At 36.9% G+C, this 26,126-nt stretch overlaps 1 protein-coding gene across 1 annotated transcript; it reads right to left on the bottom strand.

Moving 5' to 3' along the window:
- Window positions 1-24,892: 24,892 nt before the first annotated feature.
- Window positions 24,893-25,834, bottom strand: LOC126018325 (olfactory receptor 2D3-like). Its single transcript, XM_049780479.1, has one exon. The coding sequence runs from the start codon at window positions 25,814-25,816 to the stop codon at window positions 24,893-24,895; it is 924 nt and encodes a 307-aa protein (XP_049636436.1). The 5' UTR covers window positions 25,817-25,834.
- Window positions 25,835-26,126: the final 292 nt, after the last annotated feature.

The raw sequence follows: 26,126 nt of genomic DNA, 5'->3' as shown, positions 1-26,126 counted from the left end.
CGAATAAAACAAGGAGGAGGTGGAGGAGGCTACTTGTATATTTAGGAATACACATCTTAAGATGTATTGTTATACAGGTATTGGGCTTTCATAGGCAATATAAGACTCTCAATTAAGTCTTTTGATATATTCTTGTGGGGAGTAAAAGCCAAGGTACTTTTCGATTCACAGGCCTTGGAATTGAGTTTGAGAGATGCTTTGCTGTACTACGAGACCATATAGTGTCTTTGAGCTGGGAGTTTTGCTGAGGCTGATTTCTGTATTGTGCAACAGTCCACAATTTGGTGGGGGTGAGAGGGGCCATCAAGCATGAGTCAACAGGCATGCTGGTTGTAGTTCTTTGCCAAGGCATGAGAACGAGGACCCAGAGGGTGTCTTTCACTAAGGAGCTGGAAGGTGCTCTGTTGGGGCAGGAGGTCAATCTTAGTGCCTACCGAGTTGGGAACTGAGGGTAAAGAGGGTTAAATTAGGGGAAGATAATGGATCAGGATTGGGAGATGAGGGGATAGAAGAGACACAGGGGTAGGGGAGAGGCAATACATGATAGGGGGTATATACAACATATATAAATATATAAATATATATTTAAATAAATATATATATATGAATTGTGATTTCGGCTTGGAGTCAGTACAGAAAGTCACATCCATAAAGACTGACTTTAAAGATCTATTTGAGTGTTATCCAAATCTTTGATATTCCATTTCCTTTCCTAGGAACTGTCTAGAATAAAGAACATTTTTAGATAATGCTTAAAAAGCAAGTGTGCGGTTATGAAAATGAGTATTAGTAAGAAAAGACACTGCTGCAGGGGGTCCAGTATGAATATGGGAGGAGTTTCCCTCCTCTCCCCTTCCCCCAGAGCCCAGTTGCCAGACCTGGCCCTGAAGATCAGTTTGGCATGGGGGATCTCTGTCTCCTGGACTAAGAGGTCAGCCCAGGAGGCCATTGGCCAGCTGTCTTCCCAGATTCCCAACCATACCTGTAGGAGAGGAGCAGGAATCCTGGCATGTGGGATCATCTGGGTCTAGCTGCAGCCTCCCTCTCCAGTGTGAAAAAGCATGGAGGAGGAGTTTGCCTCCCCATCCCCCCAGAGCTCAGATGCCAGACCTGGCCTTGAAAGCCAGCCTGGTGTGGGGGGCTCTCGGTCAGTCCTGGAGGCCTTTGGCCAGCTGTCTGTCCAGATTCCCAGCCATGCCAGTAGAAGAGGAGCAGTAATCCTGGCATGCGGGATCTTCTGGGTCCAGCTGCAGCCTTACTCTCCAGTTTGAAAAAGCATGGGATTGGAGTTTCCCTCTTCCCCCCTCCCCCCTTCCCCCAGAGCCCAGTTGCCAGACCTGGCCCTAAAGATCAGTTTGGCATGGAGGGATCTCAGTCTCCTGGACTAAGTGGTCAGCCCAGGAGGCCATTGGCCAGCTGTCTGCCCAGATTTCCAGCCAGAGAGGAGCAGGAATCCTGGCATGTGGGATCGTCTGGGTCAAATTATTTTATATATTTTTGTTTTTCAGGTTAAAGTTTTTTTTAAATAAAGATACTATTTACAGTCATGTGGGGAGGTGTGAAAAATAGTTTCTTCTTCCTAGGGGGGCATGACAGAAAATAATTGAGAAGCACTGATTTTGAGGAAGATAATCACCTTTTTCTATACTTGTTTACATTTTTTGGTTTAATATCACCTAAGAATTGGTACTTTGATGTTCTAGATAATTTTTCTTTTTTTTTAAAAGAATTATCGAATTGATCATATTGTTGATGGTTTTAAGTATATTCCATTAGGGTTTGATATTTTACATCTTTAGTTTTTTTCATCAGTGTACTCATTGTCAAAAGTATCATCCTCATCATTATCAACAGAGTCAAGTTTTGCTTTTTTCTCAGAAAACTAGCTACCATACCCAGTGGCTGGACACTTTCAGATATAATTAGAAGTTCTATTTATCCTCTTTTTCTTATTTTGACTCGGTATCTTCCCTTACATGTACCAAGTGATGCTATGAGAATACACATGTACTCAACCATAAAATCATAAATTATCTCAAACTCTCCAAAGGTTTTCAGTTTTTTTCAGGTTTTTCCAAAGAAAATTTAAAATTTTTTCAATTTCAAATTTTTACTGGATTGCTTTCATAATTTACTGCTGGTGTTTCAACAATGTGCAATTCATCCCTTATATAACTGTTACCCACTTTCATATGATAATCTTTGTCATCCTTTAGTTCACAACTGAAATAGTAATGGAACCTCAAAGGATTATGTCCATGTTCATGGAATCTTCTGCAGGGCTGTGATATGCACTTTGGTGAGCAAGAAGGCATGTAGAGAAAAGTGAATACTTCAAAGGAGAATGCCATGTAAGTCAGAATCAACCAACAACTAATTTTCTGTCTTTTCAAAAGTAATATATCCCAAGATGGGATAGATTAGAAGTGATCCTTATGCCCTAGAATTAAAAATTTTACATAAAAATATATAAAAGAAAAAATAATATGAAAAATTGAATTTTAATATGAAGTTAAAAAGCCCAAAATATTGCAAATCATGAAATAAAACTCAATAAAATTTTAATTTTAATAAAATTTAAAACTTTAATAAAACTCAAATAAAAATAAACTTATTAAATATATAAAATTTTATTAAAATGATACAAAATTAAAGAAATGAGATGGAAATAGAATTTTGAATAAAACTTGATATAATAAAATGAGGCAGAGAAAGAACTGCTAGGTGATTTCATAATTAGAAGAATAATGAAAATAATCAAGTTCTATCTTACAATTGGGTGAGGAGTTTGTGACAAGGAAGAAGTTAAGCCATATGTACCTAACTTTCAAACTTTCTTTCTACTTTATATATTAGAAATAAGGTGCATTTCATGTATTTATCCACCTGTACTTTTTGTTTAGTGTTGGTCATGATTATAGGGGCTCCTACTATAAAATAGACACTTGGATCTGAGGATTTTACTCTATTAGGAGCCCCTATAATCACGACCAACACCAAACAAAAAGTACAGGTGGATAAATACATGAAATGCACCTTATTTCTACATTATCCATCATATCCCAGGCCTTTTGTTTCAGAGAATTTGTTAAGTATGCCTTTTTTACTTTAGTGTCAGCTTCCCTATTACTGATATTCTTTTAATGTTTTCAGTATCAACTCTATCTCATTGCTTCCTTCATCTATGTGTTCTCATAGCTTCAGCTCTCTTATGACCTTTTGATTTAGTTTACAATGATGATTATAACATCCTTGTTCAGAAAAATGACCTATTGAGTTTCCTTTTTTTCCAGACTATCTGCTTAAAACTAGAAAATTTTTTGTAAAATTGAAAAAGAATATATAATTAGGTCTGTTTTTATTTTGAATAGATTTCTCATCATATGTGAAAGAAACTTATACCCGCTACTTCAGAAAACCCAGAAATAACAACTGAACAACTCATTACAATTTTACGTCTGGCTCATGTAACAGTTCAATGCAGATTTTTGATTGCAGAACTAATCTATGGTTTGTTGCTTTTGTTTTTGTATATGTTTGTAGACCATATCCACATCTAGCAATGCTCAAGGGTAACTCCTACCTCTGTATTTAGTATTTTTTAAATAATATCTTTATTTAAACACTGTGATTACAAACATGATTGTAGTTGGGTTTCAGTCATTAAAAGAAGACCCCCTTCACCAGTTCAACATTCCCTCCACCAATGCCCCTCATCTCTATCCTCCCCCCATCCCCTGCCTGCATTCGAGACAGGCATTTTACTTCTCTTACTCGTAAACATTGTCATGGTAGTTGTTAGTGTATTTAGTGTTTACTCTTGGCAGTTCTTGGAGAACCATAGAGGATGCTAAGGTTGAATCTGGGTCATCTGCATGAAAGCCCAGTGTCCTATTCTCTGTACTATCTCTCTGATCCCTGGTTGGTTTAACAGATCTCTTATTATAAAGTATTTAGAAACTCAATTTTTTAATATCTGGCGAAATCATTATCTTGAATATGTTGATGCCTGGTTCAAGATAAAAGACAAAGCAACCTGCATTTCCAGAATTTGACAGGATAGGCTGCATGAATGACTATTCATACTATTTGCATCCTAAAGAAGATAATTAGCCAGAACTGTATGTAAAAAGGACTTAGCCTAATAGTCACTAAGTAGATTGAGATAACACATACCCAACATAGAAATATACTAGAAAGTCAAATATGATATTGTAGATGTTTTTCACATGGCCAACTATATTTTTCCTGAGATACTCAGGGTTAGTGGTTGAATTATGCTGTCCCCAAAAAATTTAATAGAAATTTTAATATAATCTGAATATAAATGACTTTGTTAAAAGATCATATATCATATAGTTGACATAGTTGAGCATAGTACATTTGTTTCCAGGTAATTGGAAGAGACATAATAATTGCAATGGGATCATTAAGTCATTATCAAAAGGTTTAGTAAGCTCTTGTTGCTAGTTGATCATTTTGTTACATCTGTTTTTATAAATATTAGGTGGCTTCAGATATAATTGTCATCTAAATTAGGGTGTTCCTACAGGGATAACAGTATTTTAAAAACTTGGATTAATCTTACAGTCACATTCCTATGGTCCATAAATTGCAAGCTCTATTATTAATACTATGGCATATGTATGGCATATTTTCAGCTGCCAGGGCTTCCAGAAGTATGGGTAAATGGGGGAAGGGGTCTACACTCTAAAAAAGACATTTGGTGTCAACCTAAATACCAGTGTACCTGGCATCTTAGTAAGATCGGTGTCTCTGCAGAGAGCCATAGAAGAATGGTGAAGCAGGGCAATTGGTGAAGTAGTGATTATAGGTGAAGGATGCAGTAGACTTGGCTTTGGTGGCTTTGGTGGGGACATGGTCTGTCCTCTCCTCCCAAGATTTTCAGATGTGCATGGCCAGTGTACTCATAATTTTTCACAGCTTGGTTTACATCTATTTCAAGAACAGAGTGATTTATTGGGACTGGCCTAATGAAGATATGGTGACTGCATTTGTGGGTGTGGTTTCCTGCTATTCCAAATTTTAATGTTGATGTCCTAACCACCAGAGTCCCAGAACATGTCTTTTTAAGGATACAGGTTCTTTGAAGTGGTAATGAAGTTAAAAAGTGTGGTCTCAATCCAATATTATTTTGTCTAATAAGCAAAGAAAATTTTAACACATAAAGAAACACCAGAAAAGTATGCTTACAGAGAAAATACCATGAAGGGACATAGTAAGAAGACAATCATCTACAAGCCAAGAAGCAGACTCAAGAGAAACCAATTCTGCAGACATTGTAATAATTTGGTCTTGGATTCTCCTCTCTTCTCTCTTCAACCTATTTCTTCCCTTCTTTCTTTTGCTTTTCTTTTCCCTCACTCCCTCTCTAGATAGTAATTTGCCTCTAATATTTTCTCCACTGCAACCCAATTTAGGGATTTATTTTTCTGCTCAGAATATTGTTGTAGTTTGATTATAATAAATCTTTCAGTACCAGATCTCATAATAATGTTTCTTGAGCTCTTATCCCTGTTTGTCAATCTCAAAAAAATTTATATTTGGTCTAAATTTTATATTATTATCCATTTTTGTATTGTATTTTTGTATTTCTAGGGCATATTCCTAGAAGTGGAATAGCTGGATCATATGGGAGAGCAATTTCCAGTTTTTTGAGGAATCTCCATATTGTTTTCCATAAAGGCTGGTCTATATGGCATTCCCTCCAACAATAAATGAGAGTTCCTTTCTCTCCACATCCCCACCAGAATTGATTGTTCTTGTTCTTTTTGATGTATTTCTAAGACTAATTTTAAGGCTAAGTTTACTCTTCTGATAAGACATTTTCCTTCAAGAAAAACTGCAGAGAGAGAATATAAGAAAACAAAAAAGTGCAAACTTCCCTTAAGTCAGAACATAGCTCTCTTATCTCAGAGGTAAGGAAACATGACTATTTAAATTTCACTTACTTTTAATCACATTAAACAAAGGTCTTATGCACCTTTTCCTCCTTGTCAACTGTTAAGCTCTTAACAAAACTCAATCGTAATTGAATAGCTTCATCATTTATTTAAAAAAAATTTTAATTACTAAGAAAATAATTGGGACTTTATCACATTATATTATAACTTGAGTTTAAAGATCAAGTAGTTTAACCCCACATTTATTTTATAGATAAGAATTTTTATTCCAAATATAAAGTGAACAGATTTGGGGTCCGAAGCAATAACACAGTGGGAAGGACATTTTCCTTACATGCAGTTGACCCAGATGGAATCCCTGGCACTCTATGTGGTCCCCAAAGATACCATAAGTGAACCTTGAGCCCAGAGCTAGGAATAAGCCTTCAACATCACCAGTTGTGACTCAAAAACCAAAAGAGAAAGAAAATAAAAGTAAAGAAAATAAAATAATAGTTCAAAAATTAAATAATAGAAACATTTCTGTGCCTGGCAAGCAGCAACTTCATTTTAGGTTTGGTTGACTGCAGGTTTACCTCTTCTAACCTGACATCCCATGATGGATTGGATCTTTTATGCAACCAGAAGTAAGTGGACGTCTTTGAAAGTTCAATTGGACTTTCTCTGATAAGAAATTGGACTTCTTTGATAAGACCAACTGAAAATTAGTCTCCAACCTCTAAAAAAGAAAATGTTTATAAAGTACATCTAGCGCAGCCAAGGAGCAAACCAGCAGGAGAATCGATCAACAGCGTGGTGTGTTCCTCCAAATCCCCAGAGGTGACTAGTGACCTGCACTCACCCTGCAGCTCTGAAGGGAACCAGCAACAGGTCTTCCCAGCAGTTTGGCAGGCTTCTCCAGCCCACCAGAGACTGCATACACCCAGTGCCTGCCCTACACCTGCCCTGTGGCTTTAAAGGGAATTAGCAGGAGAATTGACCTGAGATGTGGCACTTCCTCTATATCCCATTTCACAGCCTCACACACATTTTCTATTTAATGATCCCCAGAACAACACATAGGAAACATCACACTGCAAAGGGCATAATAGGAAAACAATGCAGAACACACCATGCTTAGAGAACTGTGGGTGCCCCTGTCTGCAGAGACACCAATTAAGATGTGGTTATTCTTTCTTGGAGGGAGATTGCGCATACACAAAGACACAAAGACAGACACGGAGACAGACAAAAATGGGAAAAGGATTCCAGCCAAATCCGAATCCAATTCCAATTTACTGAAACTCAAGGCCCGACTTATATACTTTTTGTGGGCACAGTTCTGCTCATATCTATAGAGCAGGCCAGATTGGCCAAATAACAGGACCCATTAGCAAGTGAGATGGAATGTGCAGGTAATGAGATCTGTCTCCATCAGGCCAGGATGTACTGATAATGGAACCTATCTCTGGCAGGTGGGATATACAGATAAGGGGACCTTAAATGTTTACATTTAATTCTCAAAGCTACCTGCTTTTATCATGGCTCTCTGTTTGGTGCCCCTTAAGCCTTGAATATTAAATGTTTACATTTAATTCTCAAGGGTGCCTGCTTTTATTATAGCTCTGTGTTTGTTGCCCTTAAATCTTAAATGTTTACATTCATTTCTCAAGGCTGCCTGCTTTTAGCAAAGTTCTGTGCCTGTCACAAGGCCCTGCATTTTAGCTATTTTTCACAAGGCCCTGCTTTTTAGCTAAGTTTTCTGCCTGTCCTTAAGGGTTCCTGTCAGAGAACGATGATGTATCTCTGCAAACCCAAAAAGTGTTTACCACTTATATAGCCTCTCTGATAAAGACATTAGGAGGAAATATGGAGAATGCTCAAAGAACTAAAAGAAACATTGGAACAAACCAAACAAACCACAAAACTTGGTAGGTGAAATGAAAACCTCACTGGAAAGCCTCTCCAACAGAGTAACCAAGACTCAGGACAGAATCAGCTAGAATATGAGATGCATAACAAAGCCAAACAAGAGAAGAAGTTGGAAAAAAGCCTTAAAACAAATTATTAGACAATGGGAAAATATCATCGAATAATGTAAACAGAACAATAGAAGCCTTTAAGAAACTCAACAGAAGCAACATAAGAATCATTGGAGTCAGAAAAAAAGAATCATTGGAGTCCCAGCGACACAGTAGAAACTCTTTATGAAGAATCAACAGTCAAGGACTTCAATGCAGAGAAACTCTCAGAGCTAAAGTGTATGCAACCAAGTGTATAAAACTATGTACCTGAAGAGTACCAGCTAAAGAGATTCAAAGAAAAGCATCCTAAGGTACATACTAGTCACAATGATGAATACTACAGACAGGGATAGAATACTGAAGGCAGTAAGATCAGAAAATGGATTTACATATGAAGAAGCATTTATAAGATTTATTGCAGATTTGTCACACATAAACCTCAAGGCCTAAAAGCAATAGTAAGATATAGTGACAAAAGTTAATGAAATAAAGGCTTTTCCTAGAGTACTTTACCCAGTCAGACTTACATTCATGTTTGAAGGAAGGATACACAGCTTCATGGATAAACAACAGCTCATAAACTTTACAAACGTAAAACTAGCCTTAAAAGACGATTTGAAAGGTCTACTTTAAGACATTTGGAAACACCAAATTCATACAAAAAGATAATACTAAATCCCATATCAATTATCTCCTCAACATCAGTGTACTAAATGCACCAGTTAAGAGATACAGAGTAGCAAAATGAACCAAAAAGCTGAATCCAATGGGTTTTTTTTTTTTGGGGGGGGGGCACACCAGTGATGCTCAGGAGTTATGTGCTCAGAAATTGCTCCTGGCTTGGTTAGTGCATGCCATCACCCTACCTCTTGCACTACTGCTCTGACCCTGAATCCAACCTTTTAATATCTACAAAAACACATATAAATAGTAAGAACAAACATAAACTCAAAGTCAAAGTTTGGAGGACGCTGGAAAGATAGCATGGAGGCAAGGCGTTTGCCTTTCATGCAGAAGGACAGTGGTTCAAATCCTGACATCCCATATGGTCCCCCATGTCGGCCAGGGATGATTTCTGAGCATAGAGCCAGGAGTAGCCCCTGAGTGCTGCCGGGTGTGACCCAAAAACCAAAAAAAAAAAAAGGTTGGAGGAAAATAATCCAAACAAACAAGTCTCTTAAAATTCTGGGTAATATCAGGCGTCCCTGAGGCTTTCCATGGCTGCTGACGGTGGAGGACTTTCCCCCGTCTTTGCACCTACCCCAATCGCATCCCTGAGGCTTCTGGTGCCTGCTGCCATAGGGGACTTTCCCCGTCTCCGCCCTCCCACCCCCCCCCCGGCCATATCTCCGAGGCTTCCAGCACCTGCTGACATAGGGGCCCCTCCCTAGGGCCTCCGACCCTCCCCTGATCACATCCCTAAGGCTTCCGGGGCTTGCAGACAGTAGGAGACTTTCCTCTGTCTCCACCTCCGCCCCACTGCGTCTCTGAGCCCCTGGGATGGGATAGGAAATACAGGTGGGAGGGGCTTTCAGCAGAGGCCTGGAGGGGGCGGAGCTCCACTGACTTCCACAAGGGGGGGAGAACAAGGGAGCCAGGCTCAACAGCGCCCTCCACCATTGTGGCCAGGTGTGGCAATGCAGTAGCTGGCAACAAGAGGAGGCAGTAAATAATCGGGCTCTGTTGGAGCCCACTCTAGAGGCCAAACCTCAACCAGCCCACCCAACAGTCCCACCCAGAGCTGCAATCCAGAGAAGGGACTCAGCCCCGCACCACAGGGAGCAAAAATAGGTCAAAATCGGAAGGCACTACTCTCCAAGCCACACCAATAAATGCATTAAAAAAAATGGGTAAACTGAGGAGGACCCTAACAGTTGGAGATACAGAGAGAACTCCTACTAAGTTCCCAAGTCCACCAAAATGCACAGATCCAAGAGATGAAGATTTAAAAGCCCTGGTATAGGAAATGAGAGAATCACTAGCCACCAAGTACAAGAAATTCATGGAGGAACAAATTAGCCAAATTAAAGAAGATCTGATACAGAATATGAGAGACTCCATAAAAAAGCAATTAAAGGATTTAACAGACACCATAAAAAGCCAGATGAGCAGAATCACAGAGATGGAGAAGCACATAATAATACTTGAAGGGAAACTGCAACTTTGCACATAATAATACTTGAAAGGAAACTGCAAACCAAAAATGACCAGGAAACCAACAAGGAATTAAGAGGCAAGGCACTGGAAGGAAAAGTCCAGTACTTAATGAACAAAGACAAAAGAAATAATCTAAGAATTGTAGCTATACCAGAAGGGGAGAAAACAGGGAAAGGGGAAGAACAAGTAGTTAGGGAAACAATAGCAGAAAATGTTCCCACCCTTTGGAAAGAAGACTCACTGCAAATCCAGGAAGTGAAAAGAGTCCCTAATAAAATAGACCCTAATAAACCAACACCAAGACATATAATAATCCAAATGGCAAAAGAGAGAGAGAGAGAGAGAGAGAGAGAGAGAGAGAGAGAGAGAGAGAGAGAAAGATGAACTCCTTAAAGCAATAAGGGAATAAAGGAATCTCAAGTACAAAGGAAGGGACATAAGAATCAAACCAGATCTCCCATTTGAAACAATTCAAGCAAGAAGACAGTGAAATTAAATATTTAAATGACTGAATGAAAGAAATTCCCAGCCTAGGGTACAATACCCAGCAAAACTCATTCATATGGGATGGTAGCCTAAAAACATTCTCAAACAAAAATGATCTTGCATTATTTGTGCAAACAAAACCAATTCTAAATGACCTACTCAGAGACAAACTACACAATCCAAACCCCCAATTGTAACAACAACCATCCTACAGAACACAACTGCACAACAGCCTTCTCTGTCGATAATCTCCCTAAATGTTAACGGAATAAACTCTCCTATTAAAAGACACATAGTAGAGAACTGGATTAGAAAACATAAACTGGACTACTTCTGTCTGCAAGAAACACACTTACAAGTACAGAACAGGCATAGGCTTAGAATAAAAGGATGGAAATCAATCTTTCAGGCCAATGGAAAACAAAAAAGAGCAGGGACAGCCATTCTTATATCAGACCAAATTCCATTCAACCTCAAGAAAATGATCAGAGACAAAGAGGGTCATTACATACTAATCAGGATACACTAGATCAAGGGGTACTAACCCTGATAAATATTTATGCACCTAATGTAGAGTCAGCAAAATATGTGAGGCAGTTGCTCACTAACCTGGAGAAACACATGAAAGGGAAATGTGATAATAGTAGGAGACCTAAATACTCCACTATAACCACTGGACAGATCCTCCAAACAGAAAAATAGCAAATAAATAAGAGCCCTAAATGAAAAATTAGAAGATCTAGGGTTAATAGACTTATATAGGGCCCTCCACCCCCAGAAAACAGAATACATATTCATCTCAAGCCCTCATGGAAACTTCTCCAGAATAGACCATGTATTAGGATACAAATCTAACCTATATAAGACCACAAGTGTAAGGATCATTAGAAGCACCCTATCAGATCACTATGCAACAGAGGTCAAAATTGACTGCAAGAAGAAGCAATGGAGAAAAGCTAGTACCTGGAGATTAAACAACATGCTGCTCAATAACAGTTGGATCAAAGAGCAACTCAAGGAAGAAATAAAAAGATTCCTCGAGACAAACGATAACAAAGAGACAACTTGTCAAAATTTGTGGGACACAGCAAAAGCAGTAATTAGGGGGAAACTCATAGCAATACAGGCCTATATTAAGAAAGAGGAAAATGACAAAATCAACTGTTTAAAGGATCATCTCAAGGAATTGAAACAACAGCAGCAAAGAAATCCAACCACAACCAGAAGGCAAGAAATAATAAAAACCAGAGCAGAAATAAACAACATAGAAACTAAGAAAACAATACAAAAAAATCCATGAGACCAAGAATTGGTTTTTCGAAAAAATAAACAAAATAGACAAACCACTGGCAAACTCACCAAAAAAATCACCCAAATCAGTAGGATCACAAAAGGAAAGGGGAGAGATTACAACAGAACCCCAAGAAATACAACATATCATGAGATAATATTATGAACAACTATACTCAGGCTGAAGAACCCAGTAGAAATCGACAGATTCCTGGAAAAATACCATCTTCCAAGACTGGAAAAGGAAGACCTAGAAAGCCTAAACAGACCAATCACTTCAGAGGAAATTGAATATGTAATTAAGAAACTCCCTAATAATAAGAGTCCAGGCCCACATGGATTTACAGGTAAATTCTATCAAACATTCCAAGAAGACCTACTACCACTTTTCCACAGGCTCTTCCAAACCATCAAAAAAACAGGAATCCTCCCCAACTTCTTTTATGAGGCTAATATCACACTTATTCCTGAAGATGGCAAAGACACCACCAAGAAAGAAAACTACAGACCAATTTCACTAGTGAACATAGATGCAAAGATACTCAACAAAATCTTAGCAAACCGAATTCAGCACTTCATTAAAAAGATCATACACCATGACCAAGTGAGTTTTATCCCAGAAATGCAAGGTTGGTTCAACATACGCAAATCAATCAACATTATACATCACATCAACAACAAGAAAGACAAAAACCACATAATCACAGCAATCGATGCAGAGAAGGCATTTGACAAAATCCAACACCCTTTCATATTGAAGACACTCAGAAAATAGGGTTAGAAGGAACCTTCCTCAAGATAGTTACAGCTATCTATGAAAAGCCCACAGCCAACATTACCCTTAATGGCAAAAAACTAGAAGCATTTCATTAAGGTCAGGAACTAGGCAAGGCTGTCCACTCTCTCCACTCTTATTCAATATAATCTTAGAAGTCCTAGCAATAGCAATCCGGCAAGAGAAGGGAATCAAAGGGAATCAAATTGGGAAAGAGGAACTCAAACTATTTCTTTTTGCAGACGGTATAATGATATACATCGAAAACCCTAAAGAGTCCACAATAAAACTCCTAGAAACAATTAACTAATACAGCAAAGTGGCTGGATACAAAGTTAATACACAAAAGATAGTAGTATTTCTCTATACAAATAACAAAACTGAAGAGAGATTAAAAATACAACTCCATTTAAAATAGTATCAAAAAATATCAGGTACCTTACAAAGGAAGTGAAGGACCTATACCAGGGAAACTTCAAAATACTTCAGAAAGAAATTGAAGAGGATCTAAGGAAATGGAAGAACATCCCATGCTTATGGGTAGGTAAAATCAACATAGTCAAAATGACTATCCTACCCAAACTACTATATAGATTTAATGCAATCCCTATCCAAATTCAGACATTATTCTTTAAAGAATTAGAGCAATCAATCACAAAATTCATCTGGAACCACAAAAGACCCAGGATAGCCAAACACATATTGAAAAACAAGAAGTTGGGTGGCATCTCTTTACCTAACCTGCAACTATACTATAAAGCCATAGTGATCAAAACAGCATGGTACTGGAACAAAGGCAGGACCTCAGACCAATGGGTCAGAACAGAATTTCCAGACATAAACCCCCAGACATATACAGCCAACTAATTTTTGACAAAAGAGCCAAGAACTTGAAATGGAACAAAGAAAGTCTCTTCAACAAATGGTGTTGGTACAACTGGTAAACCACATGTAAGAAATTGAAAATTGACCCATACCTCACTCCTTATACAAAAGTCAATTCAAAATGGATCAAAGACCTTGAAATCAGACCCGAATCTATAAAATTTATAGAAAATAAATTAGGTAGAACACTCAAAGACCTATATATCAAAAAGATCTTCGAGGATGGAGCACCAATGGCAAGAACTTTAGCATCAAATATAAACAAATGGGACTACATCAAACTAAAAAGCTTCTGCATGACAAATAAAACCCTCCTTAACACAAGAAGACAGTTAACTGACTGGGAAAAAATCTTTTCACTCAACATATTAGATAAAGGGCTGATATCCAGAATATACAAAGCACTCAGAAAGCTGAGCCCCCAAAACCAAATAAAGCCATAAAAAATGAGAAGACAAAATGAATAGACACTTCTCTGAGGAAGACCGAAGGATGGCCAACACACACATGAAAACATGCTCACTTTCTCTCATCATTAGGGAAATCCAAATCAAGACAACAAAGAGGTACCACCTTACACCAGTGAGGATGGCTCACATAAAAAATAATGGAAACAATCTCTGTTGGTGGGGTTGTGGTATGAAAGGTACTCTCATCCACTGCTGGTGGGAATGCCCCCTACTCCAACACCTATGGAGAACAGTCTGGAGAGTGCTAAAGGAACTCAGAATTGAGCTGCCATTTGATCCAGCAATTGCTCTCCTAGGTATCTACCCCCAAGTCAGAAGGACATTCATCCCAAAGTATGTGTGCACCCCACTATTTATTGCAACACTCAGTATAATAGCCAAGTCTTGGAACCAACCTCGATGTCCAACAACAGACAAGTGGATCATTAAGATGTGGTATCTCTACACAATGGAATACTACATGGCAGTCAGAAATGATACGATCACAGACTTTGCAGCAATGTGGATGGACCTAGAATATATTATGTTAAATGAAGCAAGCCAGAAGTCAAAAGATAAACACAGAATGATAGCACTATTCTGAAGTATCTAGAATAGGCACCAGATATATAACCAAAACCCCACAATTAAATAATAGGGTGTAACAGGATAGAAATCTCAAACACTGTAATAATCACCATACACTGGGAAGTAGAACCCAAAACAAAGGGAAGAGAAACAACATGAAGCCCGACTACACATTATATCATAAAGTAACCAGCAACAGCAGAAACAGCAGTGTAGAGAGAACAGGTATGTAATTATTGTTTTACTACAAAGGCCCATAATAATTTACTAGGGATCTTAAAAAGGAATACAGGTAAAGATTATGATGGGAAATTAATGACCCCAATGGAAACATTTCATAACATTATGGTTGAATGCCTTAACCATACCACATTTAAAATAACCTCTCAGCTTTTCTGCCCATAGGGGTTCCTGGATACAAAGGGTGAACATTCTACGGTGGTACCTCGGTGCTGAGTCACACGAGACACCATACTCAGCTTGCATCATGAAAATTTCTGGATATAAATCTTTAACATACCCTTTATCTCTAGATTATGCCTTCTTTTAGGACCTGAAGGCATGACCAGCCAGACCACCGAAGCAACAACCGTGACCTACAGATTTTTTACTACAGGGCCTAAGCATTGAACACTTTCAAGCAAACTAACATGCCTTTGCTCTTTTACCCACTCTTCTCATTACTTCATATTTTTGTTGATGTTGTTTAATTGTTGGTTTGTTTTGTTCTATTTTGTTTTCCCTTTTCTCTCTTCTTGTCTCTATCTTCTTCCACCTTCTTCTCCTCATTACCATCAATTCAATCCAGGTCAAATAAAAAAAACCACATGGTTACCTCCTCTATAGGAAAGGAAAGAAAGCTGATATAAAGGGTGCTGCAGACAATACTGCAAAGGGTAAACACCTATATAGATAGACCTAACTAACACAATGGTTAGTACTCGAGACACAAAACATATACATATCCAAAAGTTGATCTATTGGTTTCCTTTCCTTACAAGTACTATATCTACCTATCTTTCTGTACTCAGCATATCTCTTGCCCTCCCCACCTCTCTACATTAATATATACCAAAGCTAACTTCTATATGTTTATATGGGGATAGGAGCACACAGAGATAAGAATCCTCCTTAAGAGACAAACCTAAACCACAAAAAATCCATACCTATACCCTATATAACCCCTCCCATGTACTATCCCCTTTCTCCCCTTAGAATCCTGACTATCCCTTCACACCTTAATCCAATCCCTGATATCCTCACCATGTTATAACTCTTCACCCTCAGTTCTTAACCCACTAGACATCAAGACCAACCTCCTACCAACGAAGCAGTACCCAGTTCCCAAGTGAAGAGACACCCACTCAAGCTCACACCTCATTCCTGGCAAGAAAATACAACCAACACCCCAACTGACTCATGCAGTGTGGCCCTCCTCATCACCTTTCACTATTGTGGACTGTGGCTTAATACAGAATAAGCACCAAAAGGATTCCCATTGCAAGAACTCTACCCAGGACCTCCCAGCATGGAGCCCACACCTCACGAGGAAATCTCAAAAGACAATGGAGAAACCTATATTATCATCATAAGTATAGACCTATATAACACTACCTCTTATACTGTTTCTCCCCAAATGTAAAGCAATCTCCTGTATCACTTTCTCCTTTTTCTTTGTTTTTTTTTCTTTTTTCCCCCTTGTTCGTTTTTTCTTTTCTTTTTTCTTTTTTGTTTCTGTTTTTGTTTTTGTTTTGTTTTGTTCTACTTTTTATTTTTTGATTTGATTTGTTTTGTGCTTCTTTTGGGGTCACAGCTGGCAGTGCTCGGAGGGTGCTCCTGGCTCTGTGCTCAGAAGTTGCCCCTAGTGGGCATGGGGGACCATGTGGGATGCCAGGATGTGAGCCACCGTCCTTCTGCAGGAAGGACAGATGCCTTGCCTCCATGCTATCCCTCCCGGCCCCATTTTATTCCTTTAATTATGTCTTTTATTTAATCCTTTTTTCTTTTAAGAAACTCTTTTTTCTTTAGATTTGTCTGAGCATATATATTTTTAGTTTTTGTCATGGGTCTGTTTTCTTCTCTCTTCACCCCCAAATCCATCAACAATATAATGTAGCACCACTTCTTCCTGCAAAGGCATATTAAAAATAGGGGAAATTTTACCTGTAAAATCAAGCTCTTATCTACTAGGGGTAAGAACTTATACTTTTTTACAACACAGGGACATCTCCCACCCTGAATGTATGTCATGGGGAGCCAATCTAGACTCCAGGGAAATAGGCACTGACTGTCCAGCCTTGACTCCTGGATCCCAGACATAGAAACAATAGAGTTCTCCACAACAGCTCCAGGAACCAAGTCTTCTCCAGGGCATTCATAATACTGCTCTGACGCCAATGTACACCAGTTCTAAATTGATAACCTGACAACGAGGCAATGGGAACAACTAGATCTAAGATCAAGTTATCCTTCCTCACCAGCCAACGATAAGACAAAATCAGAAGACATCTCACCGTTTGATCTGTGCAAAAACCAAGATTGCTATATACAGATGACTGGTTGTTACAACCAGGACTAGACAGTATGCATCCTGGGACCAACAACAACAGCAACAAAAAGCTCTAACCTAGCTTTTGGTCTACAATCTGTTCAACAAACAAGATATCCAATTCTAGAGGTCTGACTGAGACAACCGCAAGTGAACGGGTCTTCCAGAAACATAACTAAAGACTCTGTCCCAGGCTCCATCCTAGGAGCAACATAATGACCAAGACCACCAACTACAGAAGATGAATTAAAACAACACTGAAGAAGCATAACTTCTAGAACCACAAAGAAAGCCTTCATCATAAGCTCCATTCCTTGAGCTGCAAAGTCACCAAGATCTCTAGATACAGAGGATTGATTTTACCATCCATAACGAAGCAGAAGTCTTTCATACACCATGAAAGCACTGAGGGGAGAGTAAATGATCATGCAAGGAGTCTATAGTTAATCCCATGACAGTGTACTTCAGGGATGGAGAAGCCCTGTATCTCCTAGGCCAAGGGAATTCCCTCTATAATAACCCCAATAATTACTGTGCCTATGCAGGGGGAAAAAGAAAAAAAAAGCACAAAATAATAATTTTTCCACATTTATATTTATTGATTGATTGATTGTTTTTTGACGTCTTTATTTTGGTATAGATATTGAAGTTGATGTCTCCTTTTCTATTTTTATATTAATTTATCTTATCTTTCTCCTTCTTTTTGTACTCCAGCATGATTTGAATTTAGAACAGAGACTATTGTGTGGTGCTTATCTTTATTGCTGTAGGGCTCACTGGATAATTAATTTGACATTTATTTTTGTATTGTTATGGTGTTTCAATTACCTTTTTCATGTCCTCTCTCAAACTGAGGCAGATAGCCACTAGAAGGACTCCACCCATTTTCAGCATATTTTTTTAAATTTATTTATTTAAAAAAAATTTTTTTGCTTAATCTTTATCCCATTCTATTGCCTTTCTTTCCCTCAAACAAAACTACATAACTCAATTTATCTAGGTTAGCCTCTCAAATAAAGGGAGAAACAAGGGAGGGCACCAGGACCAAACAGATGTATGATTACTGATAGTAAGCTAGACAAAGAGGGGACCACCTACTCTAACAGCCTGGGGGGTGATTGTGGGGGATATGGGTTGCAGAAAGAGAATGGGGAACGGGGGAGGACAAATTTGGTGGTGGGTATTCCCCTGATTCAATGTTAATATGTACCTAAAATACTAATGTGAAAGATATGTAAGCCACTATGATCAAAATAAAATTTTTTTAAAAAATGCTCGGTAATATCAGATGACACAGACTTTAGCCTTAAGAAATTTATGAGACAGAGATGCACATTTCATAATAATAAAAGGATATGTACCACAGGAAGAAAAAACATATACTCACCCAATAAGAGACCAACAAAATATTTAAAACAATTGCTGACAAAAATGAAGGAAGCCATCAGTAGTAGCACAATAATAATGGAATTCTTCAAAAGCACCATTACCCCTTGATAGGTCAACAAGGCTAAAATCTAACAATATACTAGCTCTGAAGGGAGAAATGTGAAAGTATCTTAGATACATAGAGAGAGCTATCCATCCCCAGAAAACTGGATACATATACATGTACACAGGTCATTTTCCAGGTCTTTATCCACATACTGGCCCATATATATATGTATATATATATATATACCTCCATAATATATATGTGTATATATATATATACACCTCCATAATATAAAGAGGATAGAAACTTTACAAACTGGGGCCGGAGCAGTGGCACAAGTGACAGGGCATTTGCCTTGCACACACTAACCTATGATAGACTGTGGTTCTATCCCCCAGACTCCCATATGGTCCCAGGAACTATTTTTGAGTGCATAGCCAAGAGTAACCCCTGAACATCATCAGATGTGGCCCCCCAAAAAACAAACAAAAAAATTGTACGAACTGTCTTCTCATTATGCAGTGAAATTAGAAGTGAATTACAGACACTGAAGAAAAACATTAACAGCTAGAATTTAAAAAGGCTCACTACTGAACAACCAGTTCAACTGGTTCAGTAGTTGAACAGCCAGTTCAACTCAGAGATAAGAACATAAAGGAAATCAAAAGATTACTGGAAACAAATGAGAATTAAGACATGGATTATGAGAATTATTGGACACAGCAAAAGAGGTACTAAGAGGAAATTTTATGGTTTTGCTAGCACTCACAGGAAGGAAGAATAGACCTCCAAAAATCTCCAAAAATAACTTAATTGCACAGCTTATAAAATTGGAAAGTAAACAACAAAGTGAACCAAAAAATAAAAAGGCAAACAGAAGATTATAGTTTAGAGTAGAAATCAATGATTTGAAAATCAAAAAAACAATCCAAAAGATAAATGAAAGCAATAGTTGGACTTATGAAGAAAAATAAGAAGATAAATAAATTACTAGCAAAACTCACAAAGAAAGAGAGAGAGATAAACTTAATAAACATGACTTAGAAATGAAAAGGAATAGAATACTGCAGCTACTAAAGAAATTCAAAGGGTAATCAGAGATTATTTTGAGAAAATCTATGCCACAAAACAAGAAAACCTGGAAGAAATGGATAAATTCTTGGACTCTTATAATTTCAAATGTTTGAAACCAAGATGATCTAGAATACCTTAACAGACCTATCACTATTGAGAAAATTAAATGATAAATGTCTTACCAAAAACAAAAGCTAAAGTCCATGTGGATTCACTAATGAATTACTTCAAACATTTCAAGAGGACCTTGCCAATCACTTTCAGGATCCGTCATAAAATCAAAGAAACAGTCTCAAATAGTATTTACAAAGCTAAGGTTGGGAGTGATAGCACAGTGGTAGGATATTCGCCTTGCACACTGCCTACTGGGACGAACTTAGGTTTGATATCCTGCATTCATATGATCCCCCCAAGCCTGCCAGGAGTGATTTATGAGCTCAGAGCCAGGAGTAATCTCTACATGCTGCCAGATGTGTCCCAAAAAAGAAAAAAAGAAAAAAATGACAAGAATTTATAAAGCTGACATCACTCTGATACCAAGAGCAGAGATTCCACAAAAATAGAGAAGTACAGAACAAAATTCAGATGAACACAGATACAAGATTCCTCAATAAAATCCTAGCAAAAAGTATACAACACCTCATCAAGAAAGTCATACACCATTTTTATCACATTTATATGACTATGTCTTATATATTCATTTTGAAACTTCTTTCTTATTGTTTTTATTATATTCAATGGAGTAAAACTGAAAGCATTTTGACTAAAATTTGGCATAAGATAGACTTCCCTCTCATACCACTTCTATTCAACATAGTATTGGAAATACTTGCCATAGAAATTAGGCAAGAAAAAGATATTAAGGGAATCCAGAAAGAAAAGGAAGAAATCAAGTTCTCATGGTTTGCAGATGACATGATACTATATTTAAAAAAACCCTACAGACTTCCAAAAAGCTTTTAAAAATAATAGATTCTTATAGCAAAATGGAAGGCTACAAAATGAACAAGCAAAAATTAATGGCCTTCTTATACACAAATAATGAAAGAGAAAAAATAGACATTAAAAAAACAACCCCACCAAGCCAGGAACGATTTCTAAGCACATAGCCAGGAATAACATCTGAGTGTCACTGGGTGTGGCCCCCCCAAAAAAATATCTCAACCACAATAGTACCACAGAAACTCAAATGCCTTGGAGACAACTTAACTAAAGAAGTGAAGAAACTAAACAAAGAAAACTACAAAATATTGCTTCAAGAAATAAAAGAGGGGGCCAGAGCAATAGCATAGTGATAGGGCATTTACCTTGTACACGGCTGACCCAGGGTGGATCTGGGTTTGATCCCCAGCATCCCAAATGGTCTCTTAAGCCAGGAGTGATTTTTGAGAGAATAGCCAGGAGTGTCACCAGATGTGTCACCTGGTGTGGCCCAAAAACAAAAGAAAGAAAGAAAGAAAGAAAGAAAGAAAGAAAGGAAGGAAGGAAGGAAGGAAGGAAGGAAGGAAGGAAGGAAGGAAGGAAGGAAGGAAGGAAGGAAGGAAGGAAGGAAGGAAGGAAGGAAGGAAGGAAGGAAGGAAGAAGAAGAAAGAAAGAAAGAAAGAAAGAAAGAAAGAAAGAAAGAAAGAAAGAAAGAAAGAAAGAAAGAAAGAAAGAAAGAAAGAAAGAAAGAAAGAAAGAAAGAAAGAAAGAAAGAAAGAAAAGAGGAAGGAAGGAAGGAAGAAGGAAGGAAGGAAGGAAGAAAGAAAGAAAGAAAGAAAGAAAGAAAGAAAGAAAGAAAGAAAGAAAGAAAGAAAGAAAGAAAGAAAGAAAGAAAGAAAGAAAGAAAGAAAGAAGAAGAAAGAAAGAAAGGAAGGAAGGAAGGAAGGAAGGAAGGAAGGAAGGAAGGAAGGAAGGAAGGAAGGAAGGAAGGAAGGAAGAAAGAAAGAAAGAAAGAAAGAAAGAAAGAAAGAAAGAAAGAAAGAAAGAAAGAAAGAAAGAAAGAAAGAAAGAAAGAAAGAAAGAAAGAAAAGAGAAAACAATAAAATGTATACCTAATCCTATTCAAGGATGGGGTTTAACATTATTAAAATGGCAATACTCTCCAAAGCATTGTTCAGATTTAATGCAATCCCACTAAGGATGTCCATGACATTCTTCAAAGAAGTGGATCAAATACTCCTGAAATTCATTTGAATTTGAATGATAAATAAATAATAATTAAATAACTAGAGCACTAAGTAAATAACTAAAGCAACCCCTACTTAAAAGAAGATGGGAGACATAACTCTGTACTACAAAGGATTAGTCATTAAAACATTATGGTATTTGAATAAAGACAGACCTTCAGAACAATGGAATAGACTTGAGTATTCAGAGTATGTTCCCCAGACATACAATCTATTAATCTTTGATAAAGGAACAAAAACACAAAATGGAACAAGAAAAGTCTCTTCAAAAAGTGCGTTGCGACAACTGGTCAAACTCATAGAAAAAGTGAACTCAGACCTCTATCTAACATCATGCAAAAAATAAATTCAAAATGGTTTTAAAGACCTTAATATGAGATCCAAAACCATATTTACATAGAGAACAACGTAAGCAGATCATTCAGTGACTAAAGACTAAAGATATCTTCAAGGAGAAAACATCACTGTCCAAAAAAATAGAAGCAAAGATAAACAAATGGGAATACATTAAACTGAGAAGCTTCTGCATTTCAAAAGAAACAGTGATGAGGATACAAAAACTACCCATCAGATTGGAGAAATATTCACCAAATATCTACCAGCTAAGGGGCTAATATCTAAAATATACAAGTTACTGACAGAACTTAACAAGAAAAATCTAACCACATCAAAAAAATAGGGAGAAGAAATCAACAGACATTTTCTCAAAGAAAAAAATACAGATGGCCAAAGACACATGAAAAAATGCTCCAAATCACTAGTCATCAGCAAATCAAAACAGTGATGACATATCATCTCACTCCACAGAGATTGGCACACATCACAAAGAATAGAAACTATCAGTGCTGGTGTAGAAATGGAAAGAAAAGGACTCATTCACTGATGGTGGAATTCCATCTAGTCCAGCCTTTCTGGAAAACAATATGAATATTCTTTAAAAAAAAAACTGGAAATTGAGCTCCCATATGATTTAGCAATACCACTAATAGGGATATAATCTAGGAACAAAAAAAGCACAATACAAAAATGCCCTCTGTGTGCCTATGTTTATTGCAACTCTATTTACAATAATCAGAATCTGGAAACAGCCCAGGTACCCAACAACAGATGAGTGGATAAAGAAACAGTGGTATATCTACACAAAGGAATACTATGCAGCTTTAGGGAAAATGAAGTTATGAGATTTGTCTATATGTGGATGGACCTCAAGACTATTATACTGAGTGAAATGATTCAGAGGGAGAGAGATAGATACAGAATATATCCCACTCATCTGTGGGATATAAGAAAATTAAAGACAATATGGTAATAATAACCAGAGACTATAGAAATGAGGACTATAATGTCCAGCTTACCACAAAAAGTTGGAGTACAGTTAGAGAAATAACTTCACTGACAATTAAAATAACAATAATGAGAAAGAGAAATAGAATGCCTGTCCTAAAGACATGGAGGGATTTGGGGAGGAGAGAAATGGAGAACATTGTTGGCAGGAAAGTTTCACTGGTGAAGAGCAGTATACATTCTATGGCTGAAACCCAGCTCCAAACTTATTTGTAACCATGTTGCTTAAATAAATTATTTTAAAATAATAATAATAAAATAAAATTACAACTACTGAGAAATCAAAAGCAAAAATAAATAATAAAATCACTGTGTCAAGGAACCTACCTGTCCAATGTCACTTCTTTGTGTCAGTACTCTGCTTTCAATCCTAATTCTCAACTATAGAGCTTTTCTGGCTACTAAATATTCCTTATTTTAAAAATCTGTTTACATTTTGACATGCCACTATGGCAAGAGTTTCTTGGTAAATCTTATAAAATTTCTTTTTATCTCATTAATTCATCTTAATTTAATTGTAGCTTTAACACTGACTTTAATCAAATGATTTCAAAATGAGAAGTTGAAGAAATAATACATTGGATTGGCCACTTGCCTTCCACGTGCCTGATCTTCGATCAATCTTCTGGGTTAAATAAAAACAATAAGAAAGAAGTTTCAAAATGAATATATAAGACATAGTCATATAAATGTGATAAAAATCTCTTCTAATGAGACAGTAACAAGAAAATGTACTGAGTTAGAATAAATGGTTGAGAAAGCTTTCCTGAGGACAGTTTTTGAAAAAATGGCTGACCATATTAACTATAAGTCAAAAATGCCAAGAACACAGCATTTTTGGATAAAAGGTTCAGTATTAGGTATTGGGTATTGAATGAACTTTATTCTTTTGAAAAAAAGAAAGGTATCATTGTGTTGAAATATAATCACTGTAAACCTTCCAGATATTTTGGTGGTGGGGTTCCCCCTTAAGCAATTTAATTAGGAAAATTACAGAAAGATTAAAGCACAGTATATATAATATGATTAATAACTCTCTTTACACTTAACATTAAAATATACTATTAATGTTCTTCATGTAGTATATACCCAGATTTAGAATTATAAAAAATTATGTAGAACATAAGTCCTCTGATAATTATGTTAGTGACCATAAAATGTACCAAGACATTAAATCATTATATTTCAGAATAAATTTATTGAAGGTAAGAAAGAGCAGTTTATTATCAATTATATCTGAATGGTAAACTATCTTATGAATTGTCCTCTGCAGAATATAGTTTAAAAAACTACTTAATATTGTGGATCACCACACTTAATTTGTTTACAGCTTTCCTTGTCAGTTTCCTTATTTAAACATTCTTAGATAATTCCATTTGAACTTTAATCATGAAATTGTCTTATTTAGGTATCTTCTCTGCCCCATTGGTTACTAATTGCCAAAATAAAATAATAAATCAACTTAGAGTTGAGTCTCTTGAAATAGTACTGTATTTTCTGTGGATGCACAGTTTTATAAGATATTCCTTATTTATTTAGATTTTAAATTGGTTCTCTATTTTTCTGTTATCTTGTTTATTGATTTCAATTTCTTTTAGGAAAACACCAATTGCATAGATTAGCTTAACATATGTAATGAATATTTTTGAAGAATAAAATAAAAATTTTTTGAAAAATAAAAGGATGGTAGCAGAGAGCTTTAATTGTCAATGACAATACTTTAAAAGTTTCAAAAAAACATCATAAATCACTGCCTCTGAAATTGGCTATCTTCCAGCAAGCTTCCTGAGAGCTTCCTTCACATCTTTGTTCCTCAGACTGTAAATGATTGGATTCAATGTAGAAGTCATAATTGAATAGAACACAGAGATGACCTTATCTTTTTCACTCATTGTCTTGGAGTTGGGCCTCATGTAGGCAAATATTCCAGAGCCATAGTAGAGAACCACAACAGTGAGATGGGAGCCACAGGTAGAGAACACCTTGAGTCTTCCCTCCCCTGACTGCATTCGAATCACAGTGGAGATTATATGGCAATAGGAGACAAAAATGAGGGAGACTGGTGCTAATAGGATGACCACACCCACTGAAAAGAGGGCCATCTGAGCATCATAGGTGTCTGCTGAAGCCAGCTTCAGGAGTGCAGGTGGTTCACAAAAGTAATGATTAATTACATTCTGTCCTTGATAGGGCAAACAAAGTGTATAAGCACTATCCACTGAACAAACAAGTGCTCCAGTGATCCAGGATACAATGGCCAACTGGACACAAATTTTCTGGGTCATTATGGTTGAGTAATGTAGAGGTTTGCAAACAGCCACGTAGCGATCATAGGACATCACAGCCAGCAGAACACATTCTGTACACCCTGCTAGAAGGAAGACAACTATCTGTAGTGAGCACCCAACAAAGGAAATAGATTTCTTTTTCACAAGGAAGTGGACTAACATCTGGGGAACAATACTTGTAGAGAAACAGAGATCTGCAAAAGACAAGTGTTTGAGGAAAAAGTACATGGGAGTGTGAAGTCTAGAATCAACTTGGATAAGGATTATTATGAGCAAATTTCCAAATACAGAGAGAAAGTATATAACCAGGAAAATGCAAAACAGTAAGACCTGAATCTTTGGATCCTGTGAAAGTCCCAAAAGAATAAATTCAGTCACAGAAGTATGGTTTCCTTTTCCCATTGAGGTTTATTCCTGTTTACCTGTTATCAGAAAGACAAAATCATTTGAATGTGTGATTTTTGCAAATTTTTATAAATAATCGGGATGTTAACAAGTATGTCAAATAAACTTTAAGCTCTTTTATTTTTATTAATTTCTAAATAGCCTGGGAGTATATACTGCTGTTTTCACCAACATATATAATTTTAAGCATTTTTCCAAATTTTGATTCACTTAGTAGATTGAATATCATATTATGACTTATCAATTAATCATAAACTCAACTTATTTATATATTGCTAAATTATTATGAGGTCACATTAGATATATT

Source organism: Suncus etruscus, chromosome 9, assembly GCF_024139225.1.
Source record: "Suncus etruscus isolate mSunEtr1 chromosome 9, mSunEtr1.pri.cur, whole genome shotgun sequence".
Classification (NCBI taxonomy): domain Eukaryota; kingdom Metazoa; phylum Chordata; class Mammalia; order Eulipotyphla; family Soricidae; genus Suncus; species Suncus etruscus.
This window is presented reverse-complemented; position numbering and strand designations above follow the sequence as displayed.